This window comes from Acinonyx jubatus, chromosome F2 (genome assembly GCF_027475565.1).
Source record: "Acinonyx jubatus isolate Ajub_Pintada_27869175 chromosome F2, VMU_Ajub_asm_v1.0, whole genome shotgun sequence".
Taxonomy (NCBI): Eukaryota; Metazoa; Chordata; class Mammalia; order Carnivora; family Felidae; genus Acinonyx; species Acinonyx jubatus.
The window spans coordinates 61,270,010-61,285,753 of NC_069394.1; the positions used below are offsets into that span (position 1 = coordinate 61,270,010).

Sequence of the window (15,744 nt, forward strand, 5' to 3'; positions counted from 1 at the left end):
GCCAGATTACCCAGATTGGACTATTTCAATAAAGAAATTATTTCTATCAGAAGTAATTCTTAAATTTTTAACCCTTTTTATATTATCCGCTGTGTTTTTAAAACCTCTCAAACGGAAATGCTATACTTACATAAATTTGTGATTGACTTACTCCAGCTCTCAGGATCACTTATTTAATGCATACCACAACTAAAAGGAGTTATACATAGATATAGCATGAAATACAAATGTATAACTTTTATACTTAGGATACCAGATGGAAGCAATAAGGAAATAACAAAAAGGTGTTATGCCCATGAGTTCTTTTACAAAACACTTACTAGAATCCAACTTAAACCAGAGAATGTGCTTGGTGCCATTATGGATTCTTAGGTACATGAGAGTGGCCCTGGTTTGAGGCTTAGTGAGTTGAATAGGTAACCAGATCATCACATTACAGTTTGATTTCCAGAGGGAACCCAAGAGATCCCCAAGAATACCTAGGAAGGGACCCAACAGAGACAAGGTTGGGATGAGGTGGGCAAGAAAGGTTTCCTGGGAGAGATGATGGCTTCACTCAGCCTTAAAAAATGAGTAGGAATAAAGCACATAGGGTAGGGGGAGGGAGAAAATATGAGGAGGGTGAAGCTTGGACAGATGGAACTCCATGGGAACAGACCAAGACACAGAGAATTTAGAATTTAGAATTGTCAGTGGTTCAGCATTCCTGGTGTGTACAGTTTGAGTGATGGTAGCATGCTGGACAGGGTCAGGATAGAGTCTGACCAGGCTTGCGTGTTCCACATGATGTTTGCGTTGTGTCCTGAGAGCAGTAGGAGACATCAGAGAAAGCGGGTTGCATGATTGTGTTCCCATACAGAATCCAGACTATATCAGGAGTTGGGGGGGGGGGGGGGCTTGAGAACTGAAGTGGAGAGACCAGATAAAATCTTCTGGCATTTAATACCAGAGAGGAGGTGCTGGCAATGGTGTGGACAAGTGATGCGTTAAGATGTATTTGTGAAGTAGAATTTAAGGCATAGTAACCAATGAGCACAAGGGGTGAGTGAGGCAGAGACAGGTTAAGGTGACAGAATGCAAGACAAGCATGACTGAGAAGGAAAGGTGGTACCTTCCCTCTGGGGCATGTCGAGTGGGAGGTAACATCCACTCAGAGATGTTGGAGCTTGGGAAAGATCTAGAATGGAAATTTTGGAAGCGTGCAGAGAGTTAAAGCTAGTGGGCTGAAACAGCGTTGAAGACAGAATCCCGGGAAGACCAATATGGAGAGCTGGGCAGGGGATAAAGTGAAAACACTGATTTTTTTCAACTGGGGAAGAAGGAAGAGGATTGAGTTGCAAGTGAAGGCAGGGAAGAATTTCAAGGAAGCACTGTCTATGTGAGAGATTTGGATACAGCTATTAAAAATAGGTTTGAAAAAACTGAACGGCATGAGGAAATGTTAACTATACCAAGTAGGTATACCAAGCAGGTTACAAAAGAGTAACAAAAGGTTTTGTACCAAGCAGGTTACAAAAGAGTAATATGCTCTGTATAATCCATTTATTTTTAAACATTATGTGTCTTTGTATATGGGTATACAAATTAATGTTGGTTTTCTCTGGATAATAGAATATAATTTGAATTTTATCCCTTCTGCTTTTTTTCAAAAATATCTTACAGTGTATGTGTATAGCATTCATACTTTTTAAAAGTAGTAATTTTGAAGTGCAAGTTTAAAGTCATGTACTGAAATGAGAGAAGTTTTTTTTTTAAGCATCTATGGACAATAATATTGCATTGCTATTTTTCCTGATATCGATAACCTGTGATAAAGGACTAACTTGTTCTTAAATATATACACTGAGGTAGTAGCAAAGGGGCATCATATCTGCAACTGCAAAAAAAAATGAGATATATGTATTTATACACATGCACTTATATAATGAAAAAGGGACTAGCGGACTAAGCTACTAAGACGTTAGCGTTTAGGGAATTGTGGTAAACAATATCTGGAAATTTTTTTCTACTCTATTTGCAACTTTTATTCAAGTGTCAAGTTATGTCAAAATAAAATATCAGTGAGAGGGGCACCCGGATGGCTCAGTCGGTTAAGCATCTGACTCTCGGTTTTGGCTCAGCTCATGATCTCACTGTTCATAGGATCAAGCCTTGTGTCGGGCTCTGCACTGACAGTGTGGAGCCTGCTTGGTATTCTCTCTCTTCCTCTGTCTCTGCCCTTGTCTGCTTCTCTCTCACTCTCTCTCTCTCAAAATAAATAACCTTTAAAAATAAAATATCCATGAGAAACATCCATAGATTTAGCCTACAGCAGTTTCAGTGGGTAGTGATTTACTTCCCCTTGTGCCCACTTGCCTGTATGCCCCATTTCTGTTGCCAGCATAGTTCCTAGCAGATCTGTGTGGTCATAAGTTCAGGGAATAAATGGATGATTTAACCAATAAGGTGAGGAAGTGATTTAACCAATAAGGTGGAGACAGGGAGGAGAAAAGTGTCTTTCAAGTACGCAAGCGGTGAGAGCAAAAGAGAAGGTAGTCCATTAGAAAGTAAGGTACGGGGCTGAGGATGGCATTTAGAAAGTCAGAGTGGTTTTGGCTGCCAACACAAACTTTACAGAGGTACGGGTGATAGGTGTAGGCGAAACGGGGAGAAATGATGGAGGGAGGTCTCTGCTGGGACAGCAGTGGCTTAAATCCAAAACAGAAGTGGATCGCCTTAGAGAAAGGAGTAACTTTTCCACAGAAACATCCGGAACAATGGAATGGACGTTAACGTGCGTGCGTTTGAAGTGGAGGACGAGACGCTACGCTAAGGGAATTCCTGTCTGATTCTTCTGTTCAAACCCTCCGGTAGCTCCCATTCATCTCCGAGTAAATGCTGATTCTTTGTAATAGCGAAGAGCCCCATCAGACCTACTGCCTGCTTCCCACTAGTCCTTCAACATGCCAGACATGCATGTTCCAGTCGGCGCCTTTGCCGTGACCGTCCCTCTGCCTGGGGCACCTCTCTGTACACCTACCTGCCTGACTCCTTCATCACCTTGAGTCTTTGCTCTCATATCACCTTCTCTATAAGGCACCCCGACCACCCTACTCAGTGTTGCAAAACTCTCACTGTAGGCTTCCAGTCTCTCTAACATGCTAACCACCATAACACAGCCCTTAGCAAAGTGTATCATTTACTTGTGTATTAGTTTTATTGGTGGCTTTTCACCCCACCAAAGTGTAAGCTTGTGATGGCGAAGATTTGGCTCGCTTTGTTCATTCGTATCCTCAACACTTAAAAAGTTAGGCACTTAGATATTTGCTAGATGAATGAATGGATGAATGAATGATGGCTTCTACTTTTTCCTCTGAAGCAACTCATTTCGAGCTATCAACTCATTTGTTAGTGATAGGCTTGTGAGCTTGAAAAAATGGGAAGAATGAAATAGATGCCATGAGGAGTTGGGAAGCCCGAGGCTGCTTGGAATATAAAAGAAGGTCGGCAATAGAGCCCGAGTCCAAACAAAGGTAGAACGATGAATGTGGAGCCTTTATGGCAGAGCAGTTTTTCTTTACAAGAGTTTTGCTGCTCAGGTAAAAATGATATTTAAGGATTTTCCGGTAAGGCAGGGAAGAATGTGGAAGTAAAAGGACAGGTATCAGTAAGAGTTTAAAATAATTATTCACGTATCCTCAAAGTTTTTTTTTCTTTTTTTTAAAGCAAAGGTAAGGGATAACAAATTGAGAGAAAATAGGCTGTCGAGGGGTCCTGCATCTATGATAACGTTGGAGAACAGATGAGACTAGAGGAAAGAAAATTCTGGAAGGAGAGGATGTTTCTTCCTTAATCTCGAAACTCAGACCTCTACCACATGCTTCCGTAGTCCTCTGTACTTCCTTTCTTCAGCCTTCATCACTACTTTTAAAATTACTTTGTATTCTCTTTCCTCTTGCTAACCCATAGCACTATGAGAACAGAAATTTTATTTGGCTTGCTTACAGTTATAGTCCTAGCACCCATCATGGAATTGAGCACATGGGTGCTGGTCAGTAAATGTTAAGTAAACAAATAAATTGGTTGATGCTGTTGTGGCGCAAGACGGTGGAATGGGGGGGGGGGGTAAGGTTCACAATGTGGTCTTGAGCTTGATGGTTGGAGTAGAAGACTAGAGTCGAGGCCTAGATGGAATGAGAGAAGTGTTGGATACATAACCCAAGACAACGTTGGGACTTGTTAGCGGATATAGTCAAATATTAAAGTTTTTGATAAATGCGAGGCCATGTTTAGGAGGTGGGTCATTCATGGAAGTTTTTAAGAATTGCCATAAATCTTAGGAAAGGAAGGCCTTATGGGAGAGCAAACAACAACGGTTTGGAAGAAAAAGCAGTGAGGATATGTTTTTCAGGTCTCTTGTAATATCTGGAATCTGAGAGAATGAGTAGGATCTACTTGGAAGAAGCTCTGCAGGAGAGGCAAGGTCCTTGGAAAAAGGCTTAGCAGAAGGTGGAAGGAAAGTTTGGTGAAGAGACTGCAGCTATAGGGGATCTTGTTTTCCATAGATTGATTCTCCATGTCGCACAATGGAGAAGGGGATGGAGTACGCTAGGGATTTTTTCCTTCCTTCTTTCTGTCTGTCTTGAGTGAAAATGTAAAAATCATGGCCTGCTGGAGCAGTTGTGAATGGGACTTAGGGTTTATAAGAAAAAGAGAAGTCTGGAGAAAGTGATCTCTGAGCATTTGACTCCAAAACGGTCTTCACCTCTGTGGTCACTGCTCCTGCTTCCTTCTCCATGATCACTTCATTCACATCTCAACCTTGGGTGTCTTGAGGCAATAGCAAGGATAAAGACGAACTGGAGCCTTGCTGACATTGGTAGTAGCCGTCTCACCTCTGTGCCTCAAGGAACCTGAGCATCTTAAAGCATTAAGGAGGCAATGAAGCTCCCTCTTTTCCAGGGAAATCCCCAGGTAGCCTTATATGGGGAGACTGGAGGAGAGCAGGTGATTTTCAAAGGCATGTTGCCGAATTGAAAATGGCAAGGTTATTATGTTTTTAAAATTTAATGATGTTCTGCCCATTTACTATTTACCACTGAAAAGCAGTATTTTAGTGATCTAAATGTATTAAGAGCAGTTGAGGTTGAAACGAATGTTTTTAGGGATTACAAAATATCTTTGCCTTCTGTTTCTTCCATTTCCACAAAGTCTAAATTTGTTATTAATTTGTTAAATGAAGTGCCAGTTGATAATATTGATCATATAATATAATGTTGATCATATAATATAATCAAATAATCATGTAACACAATGATCATATAATATAATGGTCATCAATACAATGTTGATGTCTGGTAGTGTTTGAAAATTAGAAATAGGAACAGGAATGCTTCTAGAGGAGAAAGAAATGTCATGTATGAAAAATAGGATTTCTTTGTCTTTTAATTGCTCGTAAAAAGATGTAACTTTTTGGGTCTGGCTCCTTCATTCAACAGTTATGTGTAGAGCACCTACTGTATATGAGGCAGTGTTCTAGGTGGTGGAATTATGGCAGTGATGAAGTAGATGAGGTCCCTGCCCTCGAGGAGTTTTCGTTCTGTGGGTGAGGCAGGTAATAAAGAGCTAAGTGGTAGTGAAAGTAAATAGCCTACAACAGAAATGAGAGCAGATCAAAGCATATAGCGGAGTGGCTGGGGGTCTCTTTTAGAGGGACGGCCTCTTTGAAGGGTGAGCATACGAGCAGAGATCTTAGGGAATAAGTTCGAGTTTATGTATCTATGTATTTTATGTAATCTATTTTTAAGTTTGGGTTAATTTAAATGTATGAGGATAATGGGGCTTAGAGTTGGGGACAGTTGTGACATGATCCAATATATGTTTTTAAGAGATCAGCATTTGTTGTGTGGAAAACGCTTTATGGGAGAAGAGGGGAGAGGAGGGTAAATAGAAACAGGGAGACCGGTATTGCCCTGGCTGAGAAGAGAGAGGACTGTATTCGCCCGTGTCCTTCTTAGAAGAGCCACAGAGGCGGGACTAAAGGTGCCAGGATTCCATTAGGGGAAAGGAGTGGAGGAGAAAGAGAGGAGGGTGAGGCTGTGTGCGGGGAGGGGGGTCCTGACCTCCACTCCCCGGTAGCCATCACGTTGATAATTGCAACAGGGTGGTAAGCGAGAGCAGGGAGAAGTTGTCAAGTAGAGGGCATATTCTGAAGGGAGAGCTGGCTGAATTTATGATGAAATGATAGGAGGAAAGAGAAGAGTCAAAACTTTTGGACTTTCAACTTGTCCATCTGAGTGATGTTGTTAATGAGAGAGGAGCAGTGAAGGAGGAACTGCTAATTTGGGGATTTCTGTTCACCTTCTCAGGAGATTCTCAAGCTTAGGTCCTCCCCTCCCTTCCCACAACAAAGATTTAGGGAGGTTCTTTAACTTCTAGGTTAGAACTAAGAACTAATGGCATAATAGGAAACAAATGTACTAAAACAGAAGCATTAGTTGCCCATACATTCTCTCTCCCCCTCCCCCTCCCCCTCCCCCTCCCCCCCCCCCTCCCCCCTCTCCCCTCCCCCCTCCCTCTCCCCTCTCCCCCCTCCCTCTCCCCCATCCCCCTCCCCCTCCCTCTCCCCCCCTCCCCCTCCCCCTCCCCCTCCCCCTCCCCCACCCCCTCCCCCTCCCCTCCCTCTCCCCCCCACCCCCGCTTGTGTTCATTCTCTCTCTCTCTCTCTCAAAATAAAGAAACTAAAAACAAATACTATTCCCCCTCCCCCCTCTCCCCCCTCTCCCCCTCCCCCTCCCCCCTCTCCCCCCCCACCCCCGCTTGTGTTCATTCTCTCTCTCTCTCAAAATAAAGAAACTAAAAACAAATACTATTCACTCCAAATTATATGGCCAAAAGACTGAATCAGATTTATTTTGTATGTTTACACATAACTGCAAAAAATTTAACCATCCTTCACATCATCAGGGTTTAAAAAAAATCTACTTTGCTTATGACCTATTTCTTCACATTCTTCATATTGTTGATTGATTTCTTCCCACATGCCAGGCCCTGTCGGGTGCCAAGGAAACAAAAGAGAGCAAGGGGTCCTTGGCCCCAGAAGCTCATGGTTAGCAGAGGAAGTGAACATCTATACACATGTTAACTATAATGCAGCGTGGTTAAGTGCTACACAGCCAATGTTTACGGCACTTCAAGAAGGTACAGAGAAGGAAGATATTATCGGAAAGAGAAGATGATGTTTGAGTCCCACTGGAGGAGTGTTTGTCAGGCGGGGAGAAGGCCTTAGAGGGCAGAGGGTCTGGTCTGAAGAGCCCCCCGAGACGAAGATGAGCACGCATGGCATGTGTGGGCAGTCCTCAACTCCAAGGAGGCTACATATTACTAAACCCAGGGGAGGGGGGATGATTGAATCTCTGGACTCTGCCAAGAAATTTGGAATTTTTCCTAGGGATAACACGAGCACAGTTGAGAACTCCTAAGCTGGAACATGGACATAAAGAAGTTTCCATGTAAGAAAGATCACTGTGGTGGCAGTGCAGTATTGTGTTCAGGTCTGCAGATGGGACACAGGGAACGTGACAGAGGCTAATGAGAGCCAGGACAGGGGAGCAGGGATGGCGTGTGCAGAACAGCTCAACAGGCAGTATCTGGATTTGGGATGGGTGACTTGTGACTCATGAAATGGAGGGAGGGAAAATGAGATTATTCTGAGGTTTCCTGTTTCTTCACAGGAGGTCAGGAAATAGTATGTTTTGATGGAAGGAGTCAGGCAGTCGTGGGTTCAAATACCACCTTTCCCATGTATTTGCTCGAATGTGTTACTTAAGTTCTATGCCCCATATGTAAAATGGGGACAGACAATCGTGTTGTGTGGACCAAGATCAAAGAGAAGAGTTGGAACTTCAGTCTGAGCCAAAATTAAATTCTGATTCCAGAACCTGTGCTCTATTACCACACGCTGAGCCCCACCCCCACCCCGATCTCTTTCTTCATGTGTACACACCTATCCTCTACATTCAACCTTAAAGCTTCACGGAACTCACCGCACCCTGTGTAATAAGCCTGATACAGTCTCTTCTGTTCTGTTTACCTGTGAAAAACTTCTGGGTGCAACCTGTGAAGTTGAGTTTGTGATCGTGGGTGCTGACCCACAGTTTGAAAAACCCAGGGAGAGAGCTGGGCAAGAATAAAAGGGATTTCTGTGGCTTCCACCATCCGGTCGCATTGCGTTTTTGTTCTGGTTTAGTTATTTATTTTTTAAAGTCGTTTTGAACTGTGATTGTCCAGGGAAGGTATTCCTCCTCCAGCTACTCTGCCGGGTATATCTACTTTGCCCTTGGTCTCTTTTCAGGCTTAGCGAAGGAGAACAGGAAAGGCTGTAGTCAAGGATGACCTGGGCAGGTGGTAGTCCTTGTTGTCCAAGTGTGCTCGCACTAATCCCTCCCTTCTATAAATTGCAATATTTAACTAATCCCCCCATGGCTATTTGTGTGTCAGCCTCCCCACATGTGACAGACAGAACTTGTCTTTGCATGTTTGCATCTGCGGCATCTAGCTTGGCGGCTGGTGTGGAATAGTGAATCAACACGTGCCCGCAGGTCGGGGCACACCAGCTGAGTTGGCCTGCCCTCGCTTTAATGCGGACCCCGGCTCTGCCAAACTGAGATCCACATGGCTGAAGTCTGGCAGCTGGCATGCAGCAGTGGTACGAATCTGGATCTGCGGTCACTGCGTGAGGCCGGCTTGCTTTACAAGGAAAGGATCATTCCGGATCCAGATTCTGGTCCAGCTCTACCGCTGTTCTCCCGAACCCAAATGGAAAACTGAGCTTGAGAAGTATACGTGGACTGATGGGACATTATGAAAAGTGTATCAGACTTTGAGCGCATGGAAGCTTTTAGAAGGATTGTAATACACAGCATAGTTCATAAATAATACAGCCCCTGAAGACTGTGATTACTACTGGAAGAAGATGATGAACCTATTATATTTTGTAATTGTACCCAAAGACTAATACATCTTAGCTAGGTAGAGGGTAGAGGATAGGGGTATTTACATATATTTATATGTAATACATGGAAACACATAGAGCTGTGGGTATATATAAGTATATGTGTGTGTAATATATATCGTACATAAAATCACCCCTATTTACAATAAAGCTGAGAACTACCATTTTAAGGCCTTATGTTAACAAAAATGGATTTTTGTTTTAGTTCAGGACGAGTGTAAAAGAATGGCAGAGTTTAGTGCATTTCTGAGACCTACTGAGTAACGTATATGTGATTAAAAAGAAATGAAATTCTGCTTGAATGTTTGAATAACCTCTTTAAACAACAACAAAAACATTTTATTTTATTTTTGTAACTTAAATAACTGAAGTTAAGCACGTTTCACTGAAAAAGGCCCAGGAACACTGCCTCAGTACAAGAAAGATCAGGCTTCGCTTGCAACTTGAGAAATTTAAGAGCGCCGTAGGAATGCATTTTTACTAAAAAATGTTGCTAAATTCACGCAGGCGAATGAGGAGCGGCCCCATTTCTGCTCACCTGGGAGGAGATTAGACTGCGTTTCCCGTTAATCCAGGGTCAGGTGTGTGTGTGTCCCTGAGCGCACACAATAGGCCAGGTGACCTTTCGGTCCCGCCCAGCCCTGCAAATTCACCCTCGTCCCTGCCCCCCTTTGAGCGGGCCCTTCTGCACAGTGGCCAGGACTCCTTGTCCTCTTACCCTGCAGCTGCCAGCTATTTCAGATGATTGTGACCACTTTCTAAGACCTAATCTAAACTTAGAACCACTTCATCAGTTCCCAAAGGTTGTTCCGTAGATTTTTCACTTGGGTTGACCGCATGAAATTGCCGGTTGAATGCATTTCGTATGGGCTACCTGTCGTTCAAACTAGATCAGTGCTTTATGCTGATTTCGTATTTTGCTTTGACGGTTCTGTGTTCTTTTTCCTTTTTTTTTTTTTTCCAGCAATTGGGAGCAGTAGCTTCAGCCCAAGACCAACTCACCAGTTCTCCCCACCACAGATTTACCCTTCCAAGTAAGATGTATTTTCTCTCAATAAATGCCTTTTCTGAGTAGTCTTTTACCTTATTTCAAGTCATGTTTTGTGCCCACATGTTCCATCTTGATTTAAACTAAAGTGCATTTCACAGAGCCGTAAATGTGTTGACACAAATTTCTTTTGAGCGTCACCTGGAAGAGATACTGAAGTATTTCAGTACGTTGTGTATTGTATTTGGAAGTTATACTTGAAGAGACCGTCTTTAACTGCAATTTGTGATTTGGTTGTTAATCAGTTACCTTGCATGTTTCCATCTAATGCATGGGCTTTCTATTTTCTGTCATTTCTGACAAATAGCAGACCATACCCACATATTCTCCCTACCCCTTCCTCACAAACTATGGCTGCATATGGGCAAACACAGTTTACCACAGGAATGCAACAAGCCACAGCATATGTCACATACCCACAGCCGGGACAGCCGTACGGAATTTCCTCATATGGTGAGTAATCCCGTTATTTCAGTGGTGGGATCTAATGGGCATGCCTGTGTGTGTGGGCAAGGTTCATAGGAGTGGTACCTAAAGACTGTCATCTTGGGCCGCTTTAGAAGGTGTGATCACCCTTTGTGTCTAAATTCTTCATCTGATTGTTTTCAACGAGCCTTGTAAGAAGCGGCGGCTACTTCTCTGGAAGTCGTCAGTGGCAGATAGATTGCGTGGTTCGTATGCCATCTTGCTCTCCTTCCCCCCCCCCCCCATTGGTAGTTCAACTTTTAATTTGCCGCTTGAGCACTTGGTTGTGGAATCCAAAGCATTTTAGTGCATATTTGAGATAAAACTTCTGTGAATGAAGTCTTTTAGGGTAAAGATACGTTTCCTATTTATCAGATGCCTAGCTATGATTAGGGAAGTACAAACAGAATTCAACAAATCCTTGCTCTGAACGTGAGGCTGGTATTACTTTTACATTTCAGCATTATCAACCATTAGGAAAAGTGATCTATATATCACAGCTTGGGCTGCCCTTTGAAGAGGCAAAGCAGGAAACCTTTAAAGCTCACATCCCTATTTGTTCCTTCCCACCTGGAGATTACCTTTATCTTGGTGTAATTTAACTCCATTGTTAAAGGGTCAATACCTGTAAATTAAAAATAAATCCAGCAAAACCCCAAAGTTTAATTTTAAGAAATCTTAGAATTTCAAGATACCTTTTCTTCAATTGAATTGCAATTGCAATTTTAAACACATTGCACTTTGAGTAGGAAGAATGTGAATTATTAACATTTCCTTAAGAAAAAAATCTAGCGATCAAGAAAACGTACATGGAAGCTTGGAGGAAAGGACTGATAAAATAAATAAATCTGTGCTTATAGCAGTATATTGAAAGAAATAATGTTCTTTAAGCATTTCATTAATAATTAGAAGGCAAATTACTTTATTCCTTCTTTATTTTCTACCTTTACCCCAAACCAAATCGACTATACATAAATTTCTTATAAAATATACCGAAATTAAAATGTAAATTATATATGATTTCACCCTTTATGGTTTCATTTCAAAATTACCCAGAACTGAATGTTATTTAGTTAGGTTCTTTTTTTTTTTTTTTTCCCAGCTAGGCATTTTTAAGCCAGATTTTAGAAACAACCATAAGATGGACTTCCTAGAATTGTCTTGCATTTCTGTAACTTTTATGCAAGATTTCTGAAAATAATGTTAGCTGTAGATCAATTTTATCTGCCATCAACTCTTAACCAATTCTCGTGCTAAATGAGGAAAAAGGACCTCGGATTTGAATTCCATAGCTTCAACACTATGATGTGAGTTGAGGCAGTCCCCAGTTTATATTCTCAAAATGTATTTGCAACCTGATTATTTGAAGTGTAAATGTATCTTCCGGTGCAATCAACGTGAAAGTGCTGGAGGCCTACCAGGTCTGCGGGAGAGGGTGCCCTTCAGGCCATTGCCTCGACTGCCACTCACACAGCTCCTCTCTTGTTCCTTCTCCTCTCCATTCAATTATGGTAGGGCCCTTTGCCACTTGCCGGGCTGTGGTCTAGGACCCTTCCAGTACTGAACCATTGTGGATGTCCCTATTGTCTGAGATAATTGTTCCAGGAGCAGAGGTTCTGAGGTTCAAATCAGAACTGGTAGAGTGAGGATAGGGATTTTAACGGGAGAGGTGGGGGTTGGGAGATGGTAAGGGCAAGGCTCCGTGTCGAGGGCTTTGACCCCAGGGCCATCTGTGCTTATAAATCTCCCGAGTCCTCAGCATTTTCCTGATCACTGTCTTCCTTCTCTTTTGGGGCCTTGAGTACAAAGAGATGCTCCCAGTGCTTCTGACCAGGCATTCTATTTTTCCTGGGCCAGCGCATTGAAAAGTACGACCACCATCTCCCCTCTGCTTGCTTGTGAAGGAAGAACACGTAGGTCAGGGTTTTTAACTGCTGATAGTCAAGGTCCAGATGGTCTTAGAAGACTTTCTCCCAGGACTTGTGCCCCCTGGCTTTTTACTTAGACCCTGTAATAAAAGCTAGGCAAATCTTTTCATAGTGGGAATAATACATCAGTGGAGAAGAGAGCTCCAGCTCTTCTCTGGATTGGCATAGAGCCGAGCAGTACGATGAGTTTGCAGGCTTGTGGGTGGAAGCCCCGGAGACAGGTGCAGCTGAGGGTATTTTCTACCTCTTCCTGCTTTTCCTTATCTGTTCTCATCACAAAGATTGAGCCTCCAGGCTAACACCAGAGGTGGTACAGGAAGACTCAAAGCAGATTAATAGAACCCCCAATGGAGACAGAGCAGGGGAAAATCCCTGTTGGTGACCACATGGAAAGAAAGGGAGCTTCTTGAGCCATCAAGCCACCTGGCCGGGTCAGGTGTCTTTCCAGGGACCATTGATAAAGACGGGTTGCTTCTTGGTTTGGGATTGCCTGTGCGGGGAAAAGTCACATTTTGTTAAATGTTAAGCTTCTCTTAAGACATAAATGTTAAGATCATCATGAGGCTATGTAGAGCTACGCCAGGAATTACTGTAGGCTCCCTCAGCCAAGAGTCAGATTCTTCCACTGCCTCAGGAAAGTTACCTAACTTCATTCTACTGATGAAATTCCCCTAAAATGGAAATAAACTGTGAGACTACTGTGTCTTCTAGATCCCAAAGATATCATTTATCTTAAGTGCAAAGTGAAATTATTCAAAAATGTGGATTCGCTTGGCAGAAGACTTGCTCTCTTCCTTCTGTGGAAATTAAGGACCCTTGTTAACTTTCATGACTGTCTTTAATTACAATCCAGCGCTGAGCCCTGCACAACAATACTGCCAAACCCAAGTCCTAAAATTCGGATGTCAGCCTGGCATTCTGGGAAGTATTTGGAGGCCACAAACACATGATTTTTATATTACAGTGATAAAAAAGAAAGCGTACCTTAGGCTACACTTAAAACACTAATATTGGAATAAATGCTTGAAACTATAAGGGACAGAAAGGGAATTATTGGTCAGCTTTACTTGTTTGTAAATCACTGTGCTGTTCTATATGATACAGTTAATATCCTCCTAGCTTCGTGCTTGCTTTCTGGTGGGATCGGGTGGTTGGGAGAAGATTTTCCCCTGTGTTGCTTAGTTCTGTGCCCAATATTGTTCCCTCTGACTTCAAAATGAATTGAGTGCTAAAATCATCTTTGTGGCAGAAAGAGTAAAGAAAAAAAGAAAAAAAAAATGCTGTGAGGCTAGAGACTCTAATCTCCTCTTAGAAAAGAGAATTTTGATTTTTGACACTAATCTACGCAGTGACTTTTAGAACAATCTAGTTGAAGTTTAATTATGGCTATTACTGGATTCTAAAGGAGATCGTCTTTTAACCTCTTATAAAACAACAAAACTAAGTCTAGAAATCGTATCACCGGAGTTAAATTTTATAGAAAAGGTAAATTGGAAAAACAAAGGACAATGGGAATAGTCACTCAAATCTGTAATACTCCTGTTTTGTTTCGTTTTGTTTTCATTGAAGTTCTAGGTTAGGGTATTTCACTCTAAGCTTGCATACCTTTGGTTATGGAGATAATATCGGGAAGCATTTGTGACTGAACAGTTGTGGGAGTGTTTGGGGGGGTGTTTACCAGCTTTTGAAATGAACATATAGATAAGCTGTCATTAACTGATTTAGGTGCATTGTGGGCAGGCATCAAGACTGAAGGTGGATTGTCACAGTCTCAGTCACCGGGACAGACGGGATTTCTCAGCTATGGCACAAGCTTTGGTACGCCTCAACCTGGACAGGCACCGTATAGTTACCAGATGCAAGGTCTGTATACACACTGACACTAGCCTTTTCATTAATCCTGGAGTCCAGTAGTTACCTTCTAAAGTAGAGCCCTGTGTTCTGTGTAGGAAGTAAATGATGATAGAAAGCGACTGGGCTTAGAGGCAAGATCCCTGGTTCTGCTTTGGCTCATCACTTACCTATTCTCTGGGCCTAAATTTCCATATTTATAACCTCAAGGGGTCAGACCGAATCATCTCTGAAGTTCTTTTCAAAAGCTCTAACATTCCCTGTGACGTTGAAGTTTTCCGCCTCTGCCTCTCTCAATTTTAAAAAAAGAATGACAGGGGCACCTGGGTGGCTCGGTTGGTTGAGCGTCCGACTTCAGCTCAGGTCATGATCTCACAGTTTGTGGGTTCGAGCCCCGTGTCCACAGAGCCCGAAGCCTGCTTCGGACTCTGTGTGTGTGTGTCTCTCTCTCTCTGCCCCTCCCCTGCTCATGTTCTGTCTCTCTGTGTCTCAAAAATAAATACAAACATTAAAAGAAAAAAATTTTTTTAAATAAAAAAGGAACGACAAACCCAAAGTTATGATGTAAGAGGCTGGAGTGTGATACGTGCTAAAACCGCTGGGGTGTGGCATTACCAGCCAACCTTTTTAAAAGGGCTGTTTCCTTCACTGTCATTATCGTAGCTCTAGAAGTACAGTATGTGATATGTGTTACCTAAATGACCTACCAATGACCAAGAGATTAAATTGACAACCACTCAATGCATCTTCAAGATACTGCTTCCAAAGACCAGTCCCTGGGCTCTAAGTTTGAAACTATAGACCAAACATACCGCAAATGCAGGACAGATCAAAGAATAGCTGAAAATGTAATGCTGTCAATACTGTTTTCAGGAACACACAGGCGTAAATGTAACTGGCAGATTATTGTCATGCAAATGTGTCTGTAAAATAATGGAAGTTCTTATAATCTAAATATTCTCCTAATATCTTTTCACTACAAATCAGTTTAATCACATTCAGCCTCTTAGTAATGGTGCCAAGCCACAAATCAGTTAAATCCCTTATCACTACTTTTTGATTGAAGGCATTCTTTTTGTAGTTTTTATCTCTTTTATATCCTTTATTCTTCATTACGTTAAAATAGTTGTTTATTGCAAATAAATTAGAAAACGAAAAATAATGTTTCATATTTACTATTATGACTTCAATATTCTTCCAGATATGTAGTATTGGACCATATTGTATAATATAATATTGCAACCTGTTTCTTTTCAGTAACAATATATTGTAAACATATTTTCACATCAATAAACTCGATTCTATAGCATCATTTTAATGATTGCATAGTTTCATATATATATCTTATTTAATAATTCCCATTTTGTTAGAAGTCCAGAGCAATGCCATGAATATTTTATGTGCATTTTTAATTATTTCCTTTGAATAAATTTAAGCCTGAATTGCTAAGTAAATTTTTA

At 41.9% G+C, this 15,744-nt stretch overlaps 1 protein-coding gene across 14 annotated transcripts in view; it reads left to right on the top strand.

Moving 5' to 3' along the window:
• Window positions 1–15,744, top strand: part of EYA1 (EYA transcriptional coactivator and phosphatase 1) — a 349,308-nt gene that overhangs the window by 208,691 nt on the left and 124,873 nt on the right. For 10 of the 14 annotated variants that reach the window (XM_053208728.1, XM_053208733.1, XM_053208735.1 and 7 more), the window contains 3 exons: window positions 9,957–10,026; window positions 10,348–10,493; window positions 14,159–14,296. In XM_053208728.1, coding sequence (XP_053064703.1) covers window positions 9,957–10,026; window positions 10,348–10,493; window positions 14,159–14,296 — 354 coding nt within the window. The remainder of the gene's footprint in view (window positions 1–9,956; window positions 10,027–10,347; window positions 10,494–14,158; window positions 14,297–15,744) is intronic. The other 4 variants (XM_053208730.1, XM_053208729.1, XM_053208731.1 and 1 more) reach the window with 4 other exon arrangements.